Below are 18,876 nucleotides of genomic sequence, written 5' to 3'. Positions count from 1 at the left end.
TGTAAAAGGTACAATGTAGTGTAGACTTGATTCTGTGAAATGTAAAGACAAGACAAACTCCAAATGAGCAATTCAAAAGGTTTGTCACTCCAGTTAAAAGTTTCGTGATACAGAACGAAGAAAAACTATACTTTTTTCTTGGGATTAACTTAAAATGATTCTCACGTAGCCAAAAGTACATTCATCTTGTTTGCGACTTTTTGAGAACGTATGATGAAAGATACGAGTGTTAATCTACAGAATATTTAAAAAATATCATAGCGACAATTCTGTAGACCTGAGTTTATTCAGCTTCTTAAAAAAATATTAATTTTGTAGTTATATTCAACGAAATATATGTAAAAGGTACAATGTAATGTAGCCTTGATTCTGGGAAATGTAAAGATAAGAAAAAAAATTCCAAATGAACATTTCAAAAGGTTATATTGAAACATTCGTTTGTCACTTCAGCTTTCTCCCTTTTTTTTAATCAGTTTGTTTTTTTTAAAGAGAGTGTCGTCACGGTGGTCGAAATAATGGGACAAAACATTCCAAATATTGTTTCCAATTGGTGACTATTTAATCCTTTAAGATACAAGCAGGCTTCAAATTACTCGCCTAATCATAATCGGGAACCAAAACATCCACCTCTTCCTTTAGTTCCCTGAAGAACACTGAACTTGAATCAAGCAAGTTGTATCTGGAGTCTAATTTTTAAAATGTTTTTAAGGTGTCACAAGTTTCACTATACTCTAATTAAACACCACAGATAAAGAGAAGTCTACTCTATTGTTTATAAAGGTTAAGTTTATACATCTGCCTGGAGTATATTTTAAAAAATAAAAAAAAATACAATAAAGACCATAGATTTACAAGTTTACACACAAACAAGATCTACCTGGAGTCTTTTCGGAACTGAGATGCTGTTATGCAACTCGCTATGCTCCCATTTTTCCATTTCATTAGATGTACATCTGGAGAATATTTAAAAACAAAATCTACAGATTTCTTAAGATATAAAAACAGGTTCTATCTGGAGTCTATTTAAAAAAAAAGATTTACAAGTTTCACTATAATTAAAAACAAACCTCTGAACACATGGATGGTAAAGGTAGGGGAAGGCGGCTCAAGGTCAACTCACTACTCATTTGTTATGATAAAAAAACAAGTTCTACCTGAAGTTTCTTTTTACAAAAAAATAAATAAATAAAAAAAAAAGATTTCACAAGTTTCACTATACTTTAATTAAACAGTTCTTAAGACCAGAGATATTGAGAAAAAAAAACACAGGTTTCTCAAGGTCTATTTAAAGTTGCTAAGACAGAAAACTACAGTGTACCAAGTTTTTACACCTACATAGAATCAATTTACAAGCTTCACTAAACGCTGATTACAAGTTTACAAAACGTTTTACTATATGGAGTCTATTAAAAAAAATACAAGTTTCACTATACATAAATACAAACAAGTCTGATTAAACCTCTGTACACGTTTAGACATGTCTACCTTTCTGAAAATGAGAGAGCACCTCTAACGGGGAAGGAATAGAAGGGGAGGGAAGGGTTGTGACAGAGGCTACATGTTGAAAATAAACGTATCTACATGAAGTCAATATAAAAAATTTTTAAACAAAGTTTCACTTACTCTGTAATTGGAGAAATACAATTGTTCATTAAAAAAGCTAGAATTTTTATTTGGTGTTTGTGTTTTTTCTTAAATATTACATGTAAAAAAATGTTTTACTAAACTCTGATGAAAAAAAAAAAGGGAAAAAAAAGTTTCACTTTACTCTAATTAAACAGTTCTTAGGACCACAGATAATGAAAAAACAAAAAGTTTCATAAGATCTTCATGGTGTCTATTTTTTAAGGCAAATTCACTTCACTCTAATTAAAAATTGAAAACAAACATGATGCACTTGTATCTTTAGACAGACACCAGCGTCTCTGACGTCATGGAAGAGGAAAGATTGGGAAAGAGGCTCGAGGTCACTTTATGCAAATGTGTTTAAATCCCCTTCTTTTATACTTAATAATATATAAAAGTACTGTATTTGTTTCACTTCACTGCACATATCTCCCAACTTAATATTCATTCCACGTTTTGTAATACTTTGTAATTAACAGCACATATTTCAGGCTATCTGATTTAATAAAATAAGCATTAATAATATACTATCGACGCTTTCGTAATGCACTTAAAGAAATAAATTTCTGTTCATACTCTGGAACGACCAAACGGTCAGAGGAGTTTACAAGATACACAGAATACAAGAGACAACACCGTATTCAGCAGTCACGCTTGAACCGCGGTCACTCAAGGCACGTGTACTTATGCACCCTCGCGCCTGACCACTAGGCTACAGCGGCCTGCTTACTTATATCTTCTTGTTTTCTAAATAACAATTGAAATATAACACGATTTAACGTTTCTGTTGTGATTAATATAAGCATATAGTAATAATTCATAATTTATGTATTTAGTTTCTGCTATCTCCCACATTTATAATTCATTCCTCCAACCAGTGCATGGCAATGACCTTGATATCTAGCGCTTCAGTTACAATATGCAATATATGGATACTCTATAACAGTGATGGGCAAACTTTGTTAGGAGTGGGCCAAAAAAAAAAAGAAAAAATTTTGGCGGGCCAATATAATTTATTATAAAACGCAATAAAGACTCAAAAAAATAGTATATTTTAAAAATTCTTTAATACTAATGCGATGAATGAAGTTGTGACTGCATTTCTAAAAGTTCCTCATAATCTAGTTCGAACTGGGATGTACTGATTCTGAGAAGTGAAGTTAAATGCTTATCTGTCAGTCTGTTTCTAATACAACTCTTTCGAAGTTTCATTGTAGAAAACACCTGTTCACATATATAGGATGAAGCAAACATAGCACTAACTTTCTGGGCGTGAGATATCAGATTTGGGAAACTTGATTTCGACAAAGACTTATAGAACTCTAATTTTGGGACATTGAGAAACAACTGTTTGAGGTGATTGTTAGATTGCAATTCAATTAATTCAAGCTGCAAGTCCGGTCTCACTACTTCACAGTCCACATTAAAAGGCATGCTGAAAATATCCAAGTGTTTTTCAATGGCACTGAAGTCTTGAAATCTTCGTTCAAATTCAAGAGGAAGTTTTCTCAGGCCGTCTTTGTAGCTCTTAAGCTTGTCTTTATTTACTGGGGCTATTGAATTTAATCTCGGGAAGTGAGACAAGTCGTTTTTAGCTCTCTGATTAGCAAACAGAACAAGTTGTAGTTTAAAACCTCTGAGATGGCTCCAGATATCGTCGATAAATTGATTTTTTCCTTGCATTTTGAAATTCAACATGTTCCTGTGACAGAGATAATCTGTGAAAAATTAAAAGTCCGAAAGCCATGCTGTATCTTCCAATATTTCACACTCCACAGACCACTGTTTCTCATGGAAGAATGACACTATTTCGTCTTTCAGCTGCCAGACTCGCTCGAAGACGCGTCCTGCACTCAGCCACCTAACTTTCGTGTAATACTGCACATCAGAGTATTCATTTGCATGGACTCAAGAAAATCTCGAAATTGTCTGTGAGTAAGCCCACGAGATCGAATAGTATTTACAAGCTTCACGATTACATCAAGCACAGGTTTCATATTCAAGGCAGATTTTCACAGGGCATCTTGATGTACAACGCAATGTAGAAAGACAACATTATTCCTGGGGTAATTTTGATTAAAGATCCCAACAAATCCAGATTTTTTAGCTGTCATACTTTGTTCTCCATCAGTCGTAATATTACATATGTTTGTTGTGGGTGCTTTCAATGTTGAAAGCCCTTCCTAAAATTCATGAAAAATATCAGACCCTGTTGTTGTTCCTTTTAACGACCGCATGCATGCCAAATCCTCAGTAATAGAAAAGTTTTCAACACCTCTTATAAATAATACTAGCTAAGCAGTATCATTTAAATGCCCTTAAATGATTTTTTTAAAACATTGAAATTGAAAATTTCTATACTATTGTTTTAAATTCTGCGGCGGGCCAGATAGAACCTCTAGGCGGGCCGTAGTTTGCCCATCACTGCCCTATAACATAGGGTATCCATATATTGTATATTGTAGTTCTTAGGACCACAGGTAATGAAAGTAGTCATCCTTCACGTTTGTTTTTCACAGAGTGTAATATTAAAGTCATTTTATAAAAATTAAATTACATGTCTGTATTGCTGGAACGTAATCCCGATTTTTAATATTCTGATTAGAAAATATACTTCGACTTAAGACGTTATATGAAGTCGAAGTTATGTTTTAAAAATATAAATAATAATTTTGGATTTCTGTTGGTGCAATTTTAATGACATCTGGAAAGACTCGAAAAATCGTTCTAAAAGAGCGAAATATAAAATTTCATGAAAATCCTTTCACTGGAGTCGAGCTATTATTTGAGGATGGACAGACATGATGAAGACAACACGTGTTATGCATATATACTAACGTGTCTTGACGTGTTATGCGTAATACTAACGTGCCTAAAAAGCATGTTTTATATAATCTTTAACTGGATTCTCTCCCTGGGAATTAATCATAATCAGGACTAATATCATCGTCCTGGCTAATTTATTCGCATCAAGAATAAGTGCAGCAAATTTTGCCAAAATTATTGCTCTTCCTCGCAGCCAAAGGATTGCATACGGAAGAGAGGTGAGATCTCTACGCTCCAACTCAAGAAACCTACAGCGGAGTTCCCTCAATCTTATGAAACAACTCTGAACAGATAACGAGCAACTGTGTGCCTATAAGACCCATACAACTGCTATTTTGCAGAAAACTTAACAACTGGTGGATTCCAGCTTGTAATTCCGAAGAACCAAGAGACAGTTTCGGTGTCGCGACCCCTACAAATTTTAGGACATCCAGTAGTATACTGCCGACCCGGGGTGAAGTTATACACTTCAACTTGCATAAATAAATAAATAAACTAAATTTGTAGGTGAATCACGGCGCTTGCGTGTTCATGAATAATTGAATATTGTTTTCATTATTTCATTATTTTTTAAATGTATCTGCTCCTTAGAAATGGCTGTTAAGCGAAAATCTCTGAGACTTTCACGGAACGACTTTGGCAGGCTTAGTCTGGCCTTGGAATATCCCTTACATTGGTAATGACAATCATATCAAGGTAAGAATTAAGTTGTGTTAAGGATTCTGCTGTAATGCGAGCTACAATGAAAACGAAGTAGAAAGTGAAATTACTAATATTGAAAAACTTCTAACCATTTGGATTCATGTCAAAACGCAGCGCTGTGCCTGCCCTTGAGGTTAGCAATAATTCCAAAAAAAAAAAAAAAAAAAAAAAAGGGCCGGAAGTCTTTATGAGCATCTTAAGGGAGAGGGATACATTACGTAGAATTAATGCCTTAATCCTCCTACGTAATATTCCGACTTTCTACTTTTCAGCGATATTTTCAAGTCACGATAGCATCCCTATTAATATAAAGAGAATAGTCTTGTATTTAATAAATTATATTCACGTTTGTTTTTCATAGAGTGTAATCCCGATTTTTAATATTCTTATGAGAAAATATACTTCCACTTAAGATGTTATATGAAGTCGAAATTATATGAAAGTTGTACGAAATCCAAGTTACATGAAAAATAAGATATTTTATTAAACAAGCGTCGATAAACTTTATTGAGCATTTTAATTTTAAATATGAAATTTAGAGAGAACCTGTTTCCTTTATTGTAACTCTAAAAGAGAAGGAAATCGAAAAACCAGCATATGCAGGATATGCAAATGCAGAAGGTGCATCTGTCTTAGATCAGATAAAAAGATGGCTGTTTACACAGGCACTTGATTTAAGGCACTGAATGTAAAAACATCCGTGAAGGTTTTCCCCAAAACTTGTTTACTTGGCTTGTCTCTTCGATGGCATCCTTAAATATTATTATAATTATTCTTTTATCGTATTTCGATTTATTCTGAAGACATACAAGCACTTTCATTCTTTTTTCATTTAACGTTAGAATTGCATGCGAGTGTGAGACAGCTCTATTTCGCAGAATTGATAACGAAATTCATTACGTTTTTTCGTTTCTTTTCTTTTCCATCAGAGGACAATAAACAGCTTTTTATTAACCTCGAAAATCAAAGTCATTCTGTTTTCCTAGCATAGCAGCAGCTTATGCCGGGAAAAACCGGTCTGTACGAGAATGTTCTAGTGAACTCGCTGGGGTCTCCAGTGGGAATGTGGTTCCAAATACTGCCGACCTTGAAGCATCCTTTTGTGTGCACGTTGTTCATTAGATTTAGGTTTGCAACGTTGTCTGTGATCCAGAAAAAAATAAGAGAGAAAGAGAGAGAGTTCTCAGGATGTAGCTGAATTTTTGTAAATAATAGAAAAATAAATGTTTGTCACAAACAGTAATTACCTCACAAAATTTAACAGTTGACCAAGACCGCGGGGATGAACTTTATGCTGATGAAAACAATATCATATATTTCTGCATTTGGGACAAGTGTTTTGAGTTCACTGGGAGCTCCAACTTTCTATTTCATCTATATAAATTACGTGACATTTACCACGGCGAGATGGTTGGTCAATAGCCGAACACAGGTCATTCGAGACCTTAGGTTAAGGTCACCTAGCTTTATTTTCGTTCCTCCTTTTTCATCCCCTACTCCAAAAAGCTCTGACTTTAGAATTTGTGTCAATGACCCGAATTTATGTAAAGACGCTTACCTTGACCTATTGCCCGGAATAAAACAGCAGGCGCTTTTTCTAAATACACTGTATTGAAAGTCTGGTATTTTAACAAAAAGCCCTCTGCCTTGTAGATGTTAGATTGAAGGGAGCGAAGACACCAGGTCATATTCAAGCACCTCTTGGGATACAATTTTGCGTCCCGAGAGTGTTTAAATGTGTTCTGTTATAAATGAAAATAATATGAGGACCATAAAAGCGTGCCCAGTGTGAGTTGGGCACAATTTTGTGCCCCTAGAATTGGAATTTTGGAATTTATCAATGTTCTTGAGACATCCGAGGCCAGAAGAGTATATATTTGTGGTGGCTGTATACGTACGAAATAAGTGCAACCAGGATTTTTGTGGATGTCATATAAGATAACAGTTCACAATATACCTTGCCAGTCCTTTCTGGTAGCTTAGTTGGAAGGATACATTGCCATCCCTTTCTGGTAGCTTAGTTGGAAGGATACATTGCCATCCCTTTCTGGTAGCTTAGTTGGAAGGATACATTGCCCTCTGCCAGTTACTACAGGAATTTTAAAAGTCACCTTCAATAGAGGTTGTGTTAATTTTAGCCCAATTAAGGGAGTAGGATCCCCCCTCCCGAGTTATTCAGGGGTTTCTCAGCCTGCATAACATGCAAATCGGCCAATGAGTACACGCTTCTGCAAGCAAGTGCACAAAATAAGTATAAGCGACAAACTCCCCTGGCGTTAAAATAATGATTTGAATTGAATGGACCGTGTAAACTTGCTCATATACATTACTGTGCAGTAAATATACATTACTGCGCAGTCATATTGTGCAGTAATGCACTCAAATGTATACAAGCAAGTTTTACTGCATATTGTCTTATTTTACAGTTTAAGTACTGATATTTTATTTTTTCCATTGTCTTGTTTTTGAAATATTGCTCGAATATATAAGTAAATTGCAAATTGTAATATTGGTAAATTTTGGAATCCCATCATATTTTTGGCCCTGGGCCTCAGCTACATCCCCCACCCTTGGGCCCTGGGATACATTATGGTATGATAGAATAAGGAGCAGTATTATGACGGATATTGTTTTATTTCTATTTAATTTTTATTTCATTTTCATTCAATGTCATTTGACAGTTGGTTCCAAAACATGTTCAGTTTTCTTGAGATCGGATGAATTGGCTAGTCATAGGAAGACAGACAATTCATTTTTTTGTTCCTTAAACCAGTTAGCAACCAACCGAGTCTTGTGGCATGGTTGTTTTGTTGGTAGACGCTGGATTTGTTCAGATATGCTGTTATCATGAAGGGGTGCTTGGTCGACGAAGATAGAAAGATAGGCTTTCCTATCGATCCGTTACTCAATGGCTCGATGGGAATGACGACCCAAGGCATGTCACGAAAACTGTTCCCAAACTATATCACCACTGCTCAGCCTGCCGAACACCAACCGTATATCTAGATGCCATGGTCTTACATTGCTTTCTCCAAATGCGAATATGCCCATCACCATGATAGAGTTGGAAACGGGATTCATCAGACCAGGCAAAAGATTTCCACATATCGGTGGTCCAGTGTTGGTATTCGCGTGCCCGTGCAAGGCGCAGTTTCTTGTGTCTTGCAGTGAGCATGTGTACCGTGACGGCCGTCGATTGCTATACGAGCAATCGACGGACGCTCCAGTTCTGTGGTGTTGTGCATTTACCATAACACCACAGAATGGGAGCACTTGAACCATGTTGGCTCTTGTAGAGATACTGACAACTGCACGTCTTACCCCCACAATAATTCCACGTTTAAAGTGGGGAAAGATCGCTACGCCGACCCATTCTTCCTCACAGACGCTCAAAAACTGAACGCCAAGTGTACGGACTACAATCTTATAACAGCCGTTCCCGACTTTAAGCCTTCACCAGCGTCACAGACAAGTCCATTCCTACACGATGAGCACTTGTGGGTAGCACAGTTGGTAGAATCGCCGTCCTCCCCCACACCGGGGGGGGGAAAGACCTGGGTTCAAGTTCCGTCGATGACGAAAGAAATTTTTATGGGCCTTTTCACAACGTGGCTTAGTCTATCTCAGGCGAGGGTAGCATAATGTTTTCTCCCATAAACTCGGACTTTCCAGCAAACAGAAAATCGACCACAGAGCACATGCAATTTACAGACAGTATATAGGGAGCAATATGGCTTTAGTCGCTAATGATCCTAAAAACCCAATAACAACAACAACAACACTACACGAGGGGGGGATGTTGCTAATGCAAAGTCAACTCAGTGTAAGTGATCATTATTAACTTCCTACTCTATTGCAATTCGTATTCCTTTAATTAGACTTACTGATTAAATAACGCAGTTGCAAAAATATACCAACTCTTGCATTTGTGATAACATTGTTATTGAATAACATCGAAGCTTTGTGGGTAGTTACATGAAATGGTTCTTATTCCACAAGTATCAGGTTTCGTTCACGCACTACTGATCGCAATATTCATAATAGCCAGTGATTACGATATTCGGATGTTGCGATTTGGCTAATTACTCATTTAACAACCGAAAATAGATATAGATCAAGTCATCACTAATTTAGTGATTCGGTAACCCAGCCCATCTTTCTTCATGAAAGATACATGTCAAGCCATGTTAACCGTGTTAAAACATAAACGTTATGAAAAAAATATTTGTCACAAGTAAATGAAAAAATGTTTTCATAAGTAATGAAAACAATGGTTTTTCATAAGTTAAAACATAAATGTATGAAAATGTGTTTTTCATAAGTGAAAACATGAATGCTTTACTTTATAATTAAATTCCTGGTAACTTTTTATTTAACAGAAATGTGCCGAAGTTTTGTTGTAAATAAAAAAAAAATAAATAAATACTATATTCTCGGAACTTTTGTTTTTTCTAGAAATGAGTGAATTTACGTAACTTTAAGCAATATTTCCTTCAGAGTGTCCTTCAAGTAATAAAACACGGAAACCTGGGTTTTTCGTCCAGAAAAACAGGAAAATCGACAAAAGGACACACGCAGTGTATGACTACATTATAAACGGCCAAGTGAGTTAATTCTCGGGTGGCAGTGTTATTGTTCTGTATGGTAAAGGTGTGGGTTCGCATCCCTTTCAGTCACTTTTATGAAATTTTTTCTTACCATGGCTATAAAGCTTTTTATGAGCATTTTTCTTACAATGGTAGATTTCGGGCGAGGGTTGCCAAGCTTAAAATTTAAAAAAAAATCGTATTTTTAATCCAGAAAAACAAGAAAACCAAGCATAGAATGCACGGTTCATAATTACTGACATATCACGGCCTTGCCTTGGCGCAAAAGCAAACAAATAACCTTTCAAGGAAGGATCCAGGGAAAACCGCCCTGAGGTAATGGGAAAAATTATGCCCTCTCTCTCTCTATCTGAGATTATTAAAAAAGCATGATCTGCTTCTGCGTTATGTGTAAACTGAACAACTTTTCGCTGCTGTTATCCTCCTAAAGGCTTGAGGGCATATCAATGATTGGACATTTCAGTACCAAGGACAGCAGATGAGAAAAAGTTTTAGAAAGTACGTACTAGTAATATCAATATCGAAATAAATATTTAAGGCTCACGTGATAAGAATTATTAAATTCGTGTTTCTGTGATAAAATTAAGAGTTGCTTGTAATTTCTGAATACCTGCTTTAATAGCTCAGTGACCTTAACTTAAAACCAACATAACAGCTGTTTATCTGACCCAATTTTAATGAAAATGTGTGTGCGTAGGAATGTTTTCAAAGGCCATCTTTCGGAAGAAATGTTGGTTAAAGATTATTTGATGTTCGGAAGTGATACCGGATTGCATACTAATAGAAATTGTATCACAATCCCTTTTTTGTGTATACCTAACTGGACTGAAATCGGAGCTTCTAACCCAGATGATCTGAACAGAAACCTTGATTCAAAGGCGGTCGAAATCATTTACACCCATTTCACTCGAATATTTGTCCTTATTTGGATTGACAGTCCATTTTACTCGAATTGTTGGACCAAATAACTTCGCAATGTTTTTGTGGTTGTTATTTGTACATAATATTTCTCTGTCCTACAGTAAGGGTATCCTGCTGTATATGCATCTTCTATTCGCAAAAGAAAAAGACTTAAGTACTGTAACGGTTTCGTGCGAAGAGAAGAATGAATGTGTAATATTGATGTTTGAATCACCCACACACAAATAAATTTCTTCTCTCATTACGAGCTAGTATTACAATCTGCTTAAACTCGTTCTTGTTTGATTTCTTGTAGGCGTTTAACTTATAATACTTTAATTTCGGGTGGGGAAAAATAGAAGAAACTAGGACTACAGTCATATGTTTCTTCTATTTTGTCCTATGTTATTTGGGAATTAATGAATCCTCTCCTCCGTGAAGTGCTTCTCTATTACTAAGATTTCACGATCTGGGTGCAAAGTGTCCACACAGGTGGCACTGCAGCGGATGCGTGTGTTTAATGTCCCAAGAAACCGATAAAACTAAAAACGTAAGAGGGATCTTTCGGGTCTCTTCAGTGCCGTGTATTTAAACGGAGCCTTAGATTGACCTAATGTGGTAGTTTCCCATTGCCTTCCGCCCCTGTGTCTATTCTGTCTGCTGACGATCGATTTGCATGTCGTGCGAGGTGATGGAAAAAAACATGAAATATCCATGGGGGAACCCAACTCCATTCGCCCCTCCGGTTGTCTTGATCGCCTCTAAGATACTCTTCCATACTGATGTCAGGATTCTGCTCGGCGTGAGATCCTCGCCCTTGTGGCTTTCTGCTAACCCAGGCTACCTTTGGGCATGGGTGAGAGCTTGACACCAGGTGCTTCTCCCTCTTCCTCTTGGAATCTATATCAACCTGAAAGAGAGAATCATCCCCCACAGGTGTCCTGTATACTTGTCTCTGGATGCCACTCCACCATTATTTTCAACCCATCCTGCTGGTCTTGAACTCTTCCCAACGCAGGATTCTTGCCCTGTGGTACTATGCTGACCCAGCTCACTGTTTTTGCCTTGGGTATGATCTCTACTCCAGGTATCTCGCCACCTGCTGTCTGGAGTCCTGCGCTGTTGCCGACACTAGGCCACATTGGCCCCAAAATGGGATTTTTAGCTTGTGCTGACTCGAGACTTCCCGCCGGGTGTATTCAGTGCAGAGGACGGTATCTAACTCCTGCCTATCAGGAGGCCTTTTATGACTCTGGGGGAGGGAGGCGCCGCTGTCATTATAGGATTTTCTATCCATAGTAGGATGGCTTCACTTTCTGCTGCGGTTTTGCTCTTAGACGCTTCTTTAGGCGAACCACTGATATTGCTAACTCCCGAACCCTCCTGGAAAGGGGATACCTACTGATACCAAGGTGTTCTTGGGTGTGGGATTTACCTCTCGTCTGTTTTCGCGTGCTCTGCACTTGACTGCGCGCCTACGCTTTTGCGAGCATCCTGACGTACCCTCTTCCTTCTTTAGGTTTCCGTCGTTGCACCTGGGGGGAATTCTCTAAATCCCCCCGTTATCCACCCTTTAACTCTACCCAAATTCCTTTTCCCTCACGCCACCTTCATTCGCACCCTGGTCATTGTTAGTGGACTGCCATAGTCCTACCTATTGAGTGTTTCTACCGCCTAACAATCACACTATCTCCACACTCCATTTACCTAACACCCCCATTGATTGATATTGATATTTATTACTTAAAGCGGTCCCAGCCAACCAATGGCAGCCCCGCTGTCAGTTACACATAATTTAGCAGTACTCTTATATACTCCCTCTCCTGTTTGCCCAAGTACAGGAAGGGGAAAAAACCTGCCATGACCAAAAAATATTGATATGAACAAATTGAAAATAATCAAATTACATAAAAAATAAATATACATATAATTAAATTTCCGACAAAGTCCAAACTTCATTGGAAAGAGCTGCATCTGTTGGAAAGCCAGCAGCACCAGGAGCTGCCGAGAGCAGAAATTCCAGCACAAGGAGCTGCCGAGAACAGAAATGCCAGCACAAGGAGCTGCCGAGAACAGAAATGCCAGCACAAGGAGCTGGAGTTGCAGTGGATATAGCAGACTCAAGTCTCCACGATTTCACAGAACTTTAGGTAATTCAGCACAAGGAGCTGGAGTTGCAGTGGATATAGCAGAGTCAAGCCTCCACGATTTCACAGAACACCCCCATTGAAGACGGGCTTTTAGAAGTTCCTCCAGTTTTTGACGGGACTCGAACCCATACCTCTCTAAACGACTAGCTGAGGGCCGTGTATCGAGCCGACTAAACTTAACGGAGTATACACTAATGAATAAGTATACTGTATTTTATACAAATTGTTGGTTGTGCAAATACTGTAGAGGTCAGAGTAGTAGCTTAGAGATAAGTGTGAAGCTGTAGATGGCTTAGGTGTCATTTACAATCGACTTAAGAAATTATTATAAATGAATAATCTTTATTATGCACAGGAAGTACAGAAACTTGTGCGCAATAACCGAACGGCGAGGGTTAATAATGGAATGCAAATGGAAATGGACTTTGTTCAGATTAGAATTAAGGTCATGTGTTTTTGTGAAGTGAATTTGGACGTTTACGTTTTTTTTTTCTTTTACTTATTAATTTTTCTTGTAAATAAGTTCGTTCCATTAATTTGGTTTATTATAGTTCTTCGTACTGAATGTTGACGGATCCGAAGTACAACGTGACGAAAAATTTTAAATATACAGTGGGGAAAAAATACTAAAATGGGGCTATTCACAAATTACACAATGCAAATAGGATGGAGAAACCCATTTGCAAAGGACTCAGTTCGAATCTCAACAACCGCATGAATTTGTGACGGTGTTTTCACTCAGGTTTCAGTTAGCCGGTCTCAAGATACGCGTTTTGCTCATGAGTTCTTCCGGGATACAGTCATGGATGGCAATGGGTAGCCACCCCATAATACTATATAGAAATTCACCAGCGTTATAAGCTAACGATAGCAAACCAATGGCACGCAGTCACTCATAAATAGTTTATATTATAAAAAATATATATTTTTTTTCATTTGATGACAAATTTTTTTTATGGTTTATCAGGCATGCGCAAAACTATGTAGCAATAAACTTCTCCAAAACTTTTAAGTATTATTACAATTTGATATTTTATATTAACAATAAAATTATTTACTAATTTTAGTGGTTTGGCGTTTTTCTGGCACTCTGGACAGAAATGGTTCGCCATCGCTATTATAGACCTGCGAAGTTATAGGTCATAGGTCATCGCTATTATAGGCCTGCCTACTCAGCTACTAATGCCTTATTGCTCCGTGTATATTGTCTGTAAATTGCATGGCTTCTGAGGTCGATTTTCTGTTTGCTGGACGTTTCCCTCCCCCCTGTCGTTTTTTGGAAAATATACACCAATCGTTTAAATTCCCTTTAACTGCAAAAAAAAATTTTTTTTTCATTGTTAACATAGGATTTTATCTATTTTTGCATGTGTCTCAGCTATTTTCAACTGACTACAGTTGGCAACACTGATAGTAATGCGATCGCCATTCTAGTGCACAAAATGGTACCCCTCCTGTCATTTTTTTTCTGGATCCGCCACTGGTGTTTTTTATCACTTAACTATAGGCGTTGAGGAGGAGAAGAAGGCTAAGTTGTTTATCCATACTGGCTCTCAATGCCACTGAGTGTATCAGCATACATCTGGAATACGCTGTTCGCAGATGCATTGATATAACTACCATAGAAAAAAATCGAGGAGTTGCATCAGGTTGGTCAGTCATCTGCAGTGTTATCCTTACGGCTATAATATGCATATACAGTTTTTATAGTTGTCGAACCCATACAGTTGCCTAAATCCTTGGTTATACTAGCTGGAATAACATATAATTTTGTTAACGTAAGCTTAATCAGAATCTTAACGACAGCTGGCAGAAAACTGTACGCATCTGAAGTCATTGGCTTAGTAAATTCATTGCCTTCTTGAGTAAGACATGGCGTTAACCCTACAACAAATATGCCTTCTTGTTGAGCTATCTTTCGAACTGAATTCTTTTGAAGACAGCAATGTAGGCAATATTTCAAGACACATGAGTTACAAAGTTAACCATGTGTGAGTTGATTCAAAAATTTTGTGACACTGTCAGTCTTACAAAATTTTAGAGACTTTTTCTGAGTTCCTTACGATATATCTAAGGGGCTCTGTCTTCCGAGATCTCACTCCTCCTGATTTTTTTCCCTGTGGGTCTTAAAGAGTGCGCATTGATAAACAAACCACACTGAATTGAAGGTCTAAAGGATACATCACTGAATTAATTTCCGACATTCTCCAGGAATGTGCTTTTCCTCCTGGCCGAAAACATGTACAGCTTTGGATTCCAGCGCGTTTCGCATAGAATGACAGATGCTTCCATCTCTTATTACGCGTTGTAACCTTATACAACAGGTCTGCACACGTCAATTATAGACTTAATATTTACAACTTATTCCAAGTTACTCCGTATTCATATTCTAAGGCTCATTCGAACAGAGCAGTAACTGTATCTGTTTACCTAGATGTGAGAGTTATGGTTAGCTAGATGGTTTTTTGACGGGGATTTGCGTCAGTACACCTAATAACATGGAGATGTCAATGTATGTTGGCTGTAAATTTTGTATATTGTCGATTTACTCGTTTTGTGGGATGAAAACCAAGTTTTCGGGAGAAAGAGACCGGCTAACTTGGCCACAATGTGGGGTGGGAAAGAGCAAAAATCCCTCCCATCGAAACAGGATTCTCTCTGAGGCCTTTCACCAAACCTGAATTTACGGGAACGTAGTAGCGTAGTTACCCCATGGTCCCAAAGTCGCTGGAGAGGACCCGATTGAATGTAATTACAGTACATGTACTGTTGGTCCAGGAGGTTCCCCTTAGTGAGTTTATTTTCACAACCCTAAAATATATGCGCTACGTTCCCAGAGTACCCAAATTTGGCATTGCCTTTTCCATAATGTGTTAGAAGGACACATTATGGAAGATTATAACCAGTGTACTAAAAACAAGGCGAAACGTTACTTTAGAATTTATTTATTCGAATGTGCAAGTAGTTCGAATGTTCTAGAACACAGTTAGATGACACGAACGGTCTTGGAGATAGAAAATTTATCTTCATTATACGATACTATCTTCCTTTTTCGAAATTAGATAATCATGCCATGATTACATAGTTAGCAATTGGTTTTCACAAATACTCGTGTTACTTGTGATAACCAATAAATGTGATAAACATCAGTGCACATAATTAATATCATTCTTACATTGTTAATGAAAACGTAGTGAAAATGTCGATCTAGTTACATTATAACGTCAGCCCTAAGGTACGTTGAATTTCTTTGCCCTTTTCTTTCTTAAACTGCAATATTATAAAAACATCCCAAATGTATTTTCGTTTGTTAATAAAATTTGCATCACTGATACAAAAACATCCTAAAAAACATAATCGGAGACTGCAGTTAGCCAGTCTCAGGAGAGTTATGTCGTATGTTTTTTTTGCCGCACAACAAGTTGCCCGTAATACACAACTGCACAAATATTATGGCCTAAATTGCTATCCCTTAAAAAAAAAAAAGTCCTGGCATTTGGGTTTATCCGTACTAAAAAGTGATACATATCTTTTGTTACTCAACCATCTCTATTATATGATCTTTCATAAAAGTAAACATAATTCATTACTTTTATTTCCTTGTAATCGGCTGACTGGGTGTCTTCATCGTCACTGTTGTTTTCGTATTGCCCTTGAAGGATGATCCGATGACAGACGCAGTGGAACACTGACGACTTTGACTAGAACATTCTTGATTATACTCAATAGAACCGTGAAAATTTCCGCATTTGAGTTCTCGTGTGTGTGTGTGTGTGTGTGTGTGTGTGTGTGTGTGTGTGTGTGTGTGTGTGTGTGTGTGTGTGTGTGTGTGTCGCAGTGAGCACGCACGATTGTATTGCATTCAAGTTCTATTTCATAATCATAACCAGCAAATATGTTACAGGCATTCTTTAAGAAAAAGTTCTTAAGCACCTTAAACACTATTGTTTGAATTTCCTGGATGTGGACGGGATTTTCCCTATCACTCATACATCATAATTACGACTAGAGCGTGTAAATCTATAGAGCTTAACAATCAGTAGCCTAGTGGTCAGGCGTGTGGTTGCATAAGTACACGTGCCTTGAGTGACCGGGCTTCAAGCCCGTGACTGCTAAATACGGTGATGTTTCTTGTATTCTCTCTATCTTGCGAACTCTTCTGACCGCGTGGTCGTCCCGGAGTATAAACAGAGTTTAAATCAGTTTTATCGCAAAGTTTGCAATATTAATTAATGTCAAGGTAAATGAAGGAGGGCGCCACGTAAATTGTTAGCCGATTTGTTCGGAAAATTGCAGTATTTGTAATAGAAATTGCGTAATGCTTTCTGTTCTCAATTAAATATTTCAGTGCATTTAAAAGTTTTAACTGTTTGCCATAATTTTTGGCTCTGATTAAATAGGACAGGGTTTCGTGGTTGTATTACTCAAATTATTGTCAAAATAAGTTCATTGGATTATAGCTTTATGCCTCTGTTAAAATCAATATTTTCTGCGCTTTGTAAAATCTAAAAATTAAACAATTTTGGTTAAACTTCAGAAAAAGACACTTACCCTTGGACCTTTGCGATAGCAAATGATCGCAAAATCTAGCACCCCCCCCCCCCGCTTCGCAATGATTGGGCGATCTCTTCCTTCGCATAATTTTGTTATCCAATTTAAAACCAATGTTTCCTGATTTTAAACTAGCGCCAAAGGGGGGTTGGGGAAACTCTTTTCTCAATAAACGGTTTAGGGGTTCCTCCCTTTACCACTGGTTTTAATTCGGGAAGGAAAATAACGCGGAGGAATAGATTGTCCGATCACCGTGAAGCAGTAGGAGAAGCTTAAGCTTATTCATTGCTCTGTCGCAAAGGTCCATGGGTAAGAGTCTCTTACTGAAGTTTAACCTTAATTTTTATTTACTTTTGTATTTCTGCTTTAACTACACGAAATATGAAAATAGATTGCTTTTTTGATATTAATTATTATTAAAAATAATATAACCGTAAATAATCTTAATTATTATTAATGACAGTTATATATTTAATCTAATGTATTATTAATTGGTAATAGTTTATATATTATTCTTTCCAGTGGCGTATCATTACGAGCTTATACTATGGTGTCATGTAAATGTAATGTGTGTCCTGTTTGTGCCCAGTTAATGTAACTTTCTCATTTTTCTGTTTTTTTTCTACTCACCACCCCGAGCTCTAAACTCCAGGTGGTTGCAGTTGTACAAAAAAAAAAAAAAAAAAAAAACTGTCATATTAGGACCACCCGTGAGCGTTCTCATTCCATGTGTATTATATCCTTAAATTGCGTATGTTCGCTAGTCGGTTTGCCTGTTTTGCTGGACGAAAGCTCTCGTTGGTAGCACAGTTGTTGTAACTACCGTCCTCCCCCCACACTGGGTAGAAAAGATTTTTATTTGAATATCGTCAGTGACGCGATGAATTTTTAACTGTTTCTTTTACAACGTGGCTGGTTAATCAGTCTCAGACGAGGGTAGCATGATATGCTGTTTTCCATCAAACAGCAAATCGACCACAAATCAACACAATTTACAGACATATATACGGCGCAATACTGCCTGAAAAAAAAAACCCTAGCACAATCAACCAGCTGGACGAAAAACCCAAGTTTCTGAGGATGAGACCTTGCTGTCTGGGGGAAAGACAGTCATTCATAGAATGACGGTCTTTATTATTTAAACAGTAAATTCAGATAAAAATATATTCATAAAATTCATAACATCCCTATTAACAAAAAAGAATGTTACACCTGCAATTTGACCAAAAAGGATTATCAAGACCTTTAAGAGTAGGGGTTCCCTCAGGGCAGTGCTATATAGTTCTATATAGGACAGAGCAGTAAAGGTCTGCCGCTCCAACTACTCCTAAATGTCTGTTTGTACAGAAACTCTGGCTGCTGAGATGGACTGCCTTGAAGCACCGATTCCAGTCTAGTCATAGCACAATCGATCTAGCAATCCCGAACAAAATATTTGGACCACTAACCAGAATGAGAAGCATCAGAACAGTAACTAGAACTCGTGGGTAGCACAGTTGGTATAATTACCATCC

The 18,876-nt window shown here is 37.4% G+C and overlaps 1 protein-coding gene across 1 annotated transcript; it reads right to left on the bottom strand.

Moving 5' to 3' along the window:
• Positions 1 to 2,697: 2,697 nt before the first annotated feature.
• On the bottom strand, positions 2,698 to 3,309 carry LOC150084195 (general transcription factor II-I repeat domain-containing protein 2-like). Its single transcript, XM_090376155.1, has one exon. The coding sequence runs from the start codon at positions 3,307 to 3,309 to the stop codon at positions 2,698 to 2,700; it is 612 nt and encodes a 203-aa protein (XP_090232281.1).
• Between the last annotated feature and the right edge of the window lie 15,567 nt (positions 3,310 to 18,876).

This window comes from Mastigoproctus giganteus, chromosome 6 (genome assembly GCF_048544385.1).
Source record: "Mastigoproctus giganteus isolate SK-2022 chromosome 6, ASM4854438v1, whole genome shotgun sequence".
In the NCBI taxonomy this organism is placed as follows: domain Eukaryota; kingdom Metazoa; phylum Arthropoda; class Arachnida; order Uropygi; family Thelyphonidae; genus Mastigoproctus; species Mastigoproctus giganteus.
This window is presented reverse-complemented; position numbering and strand designations above follow the sequence as displayed.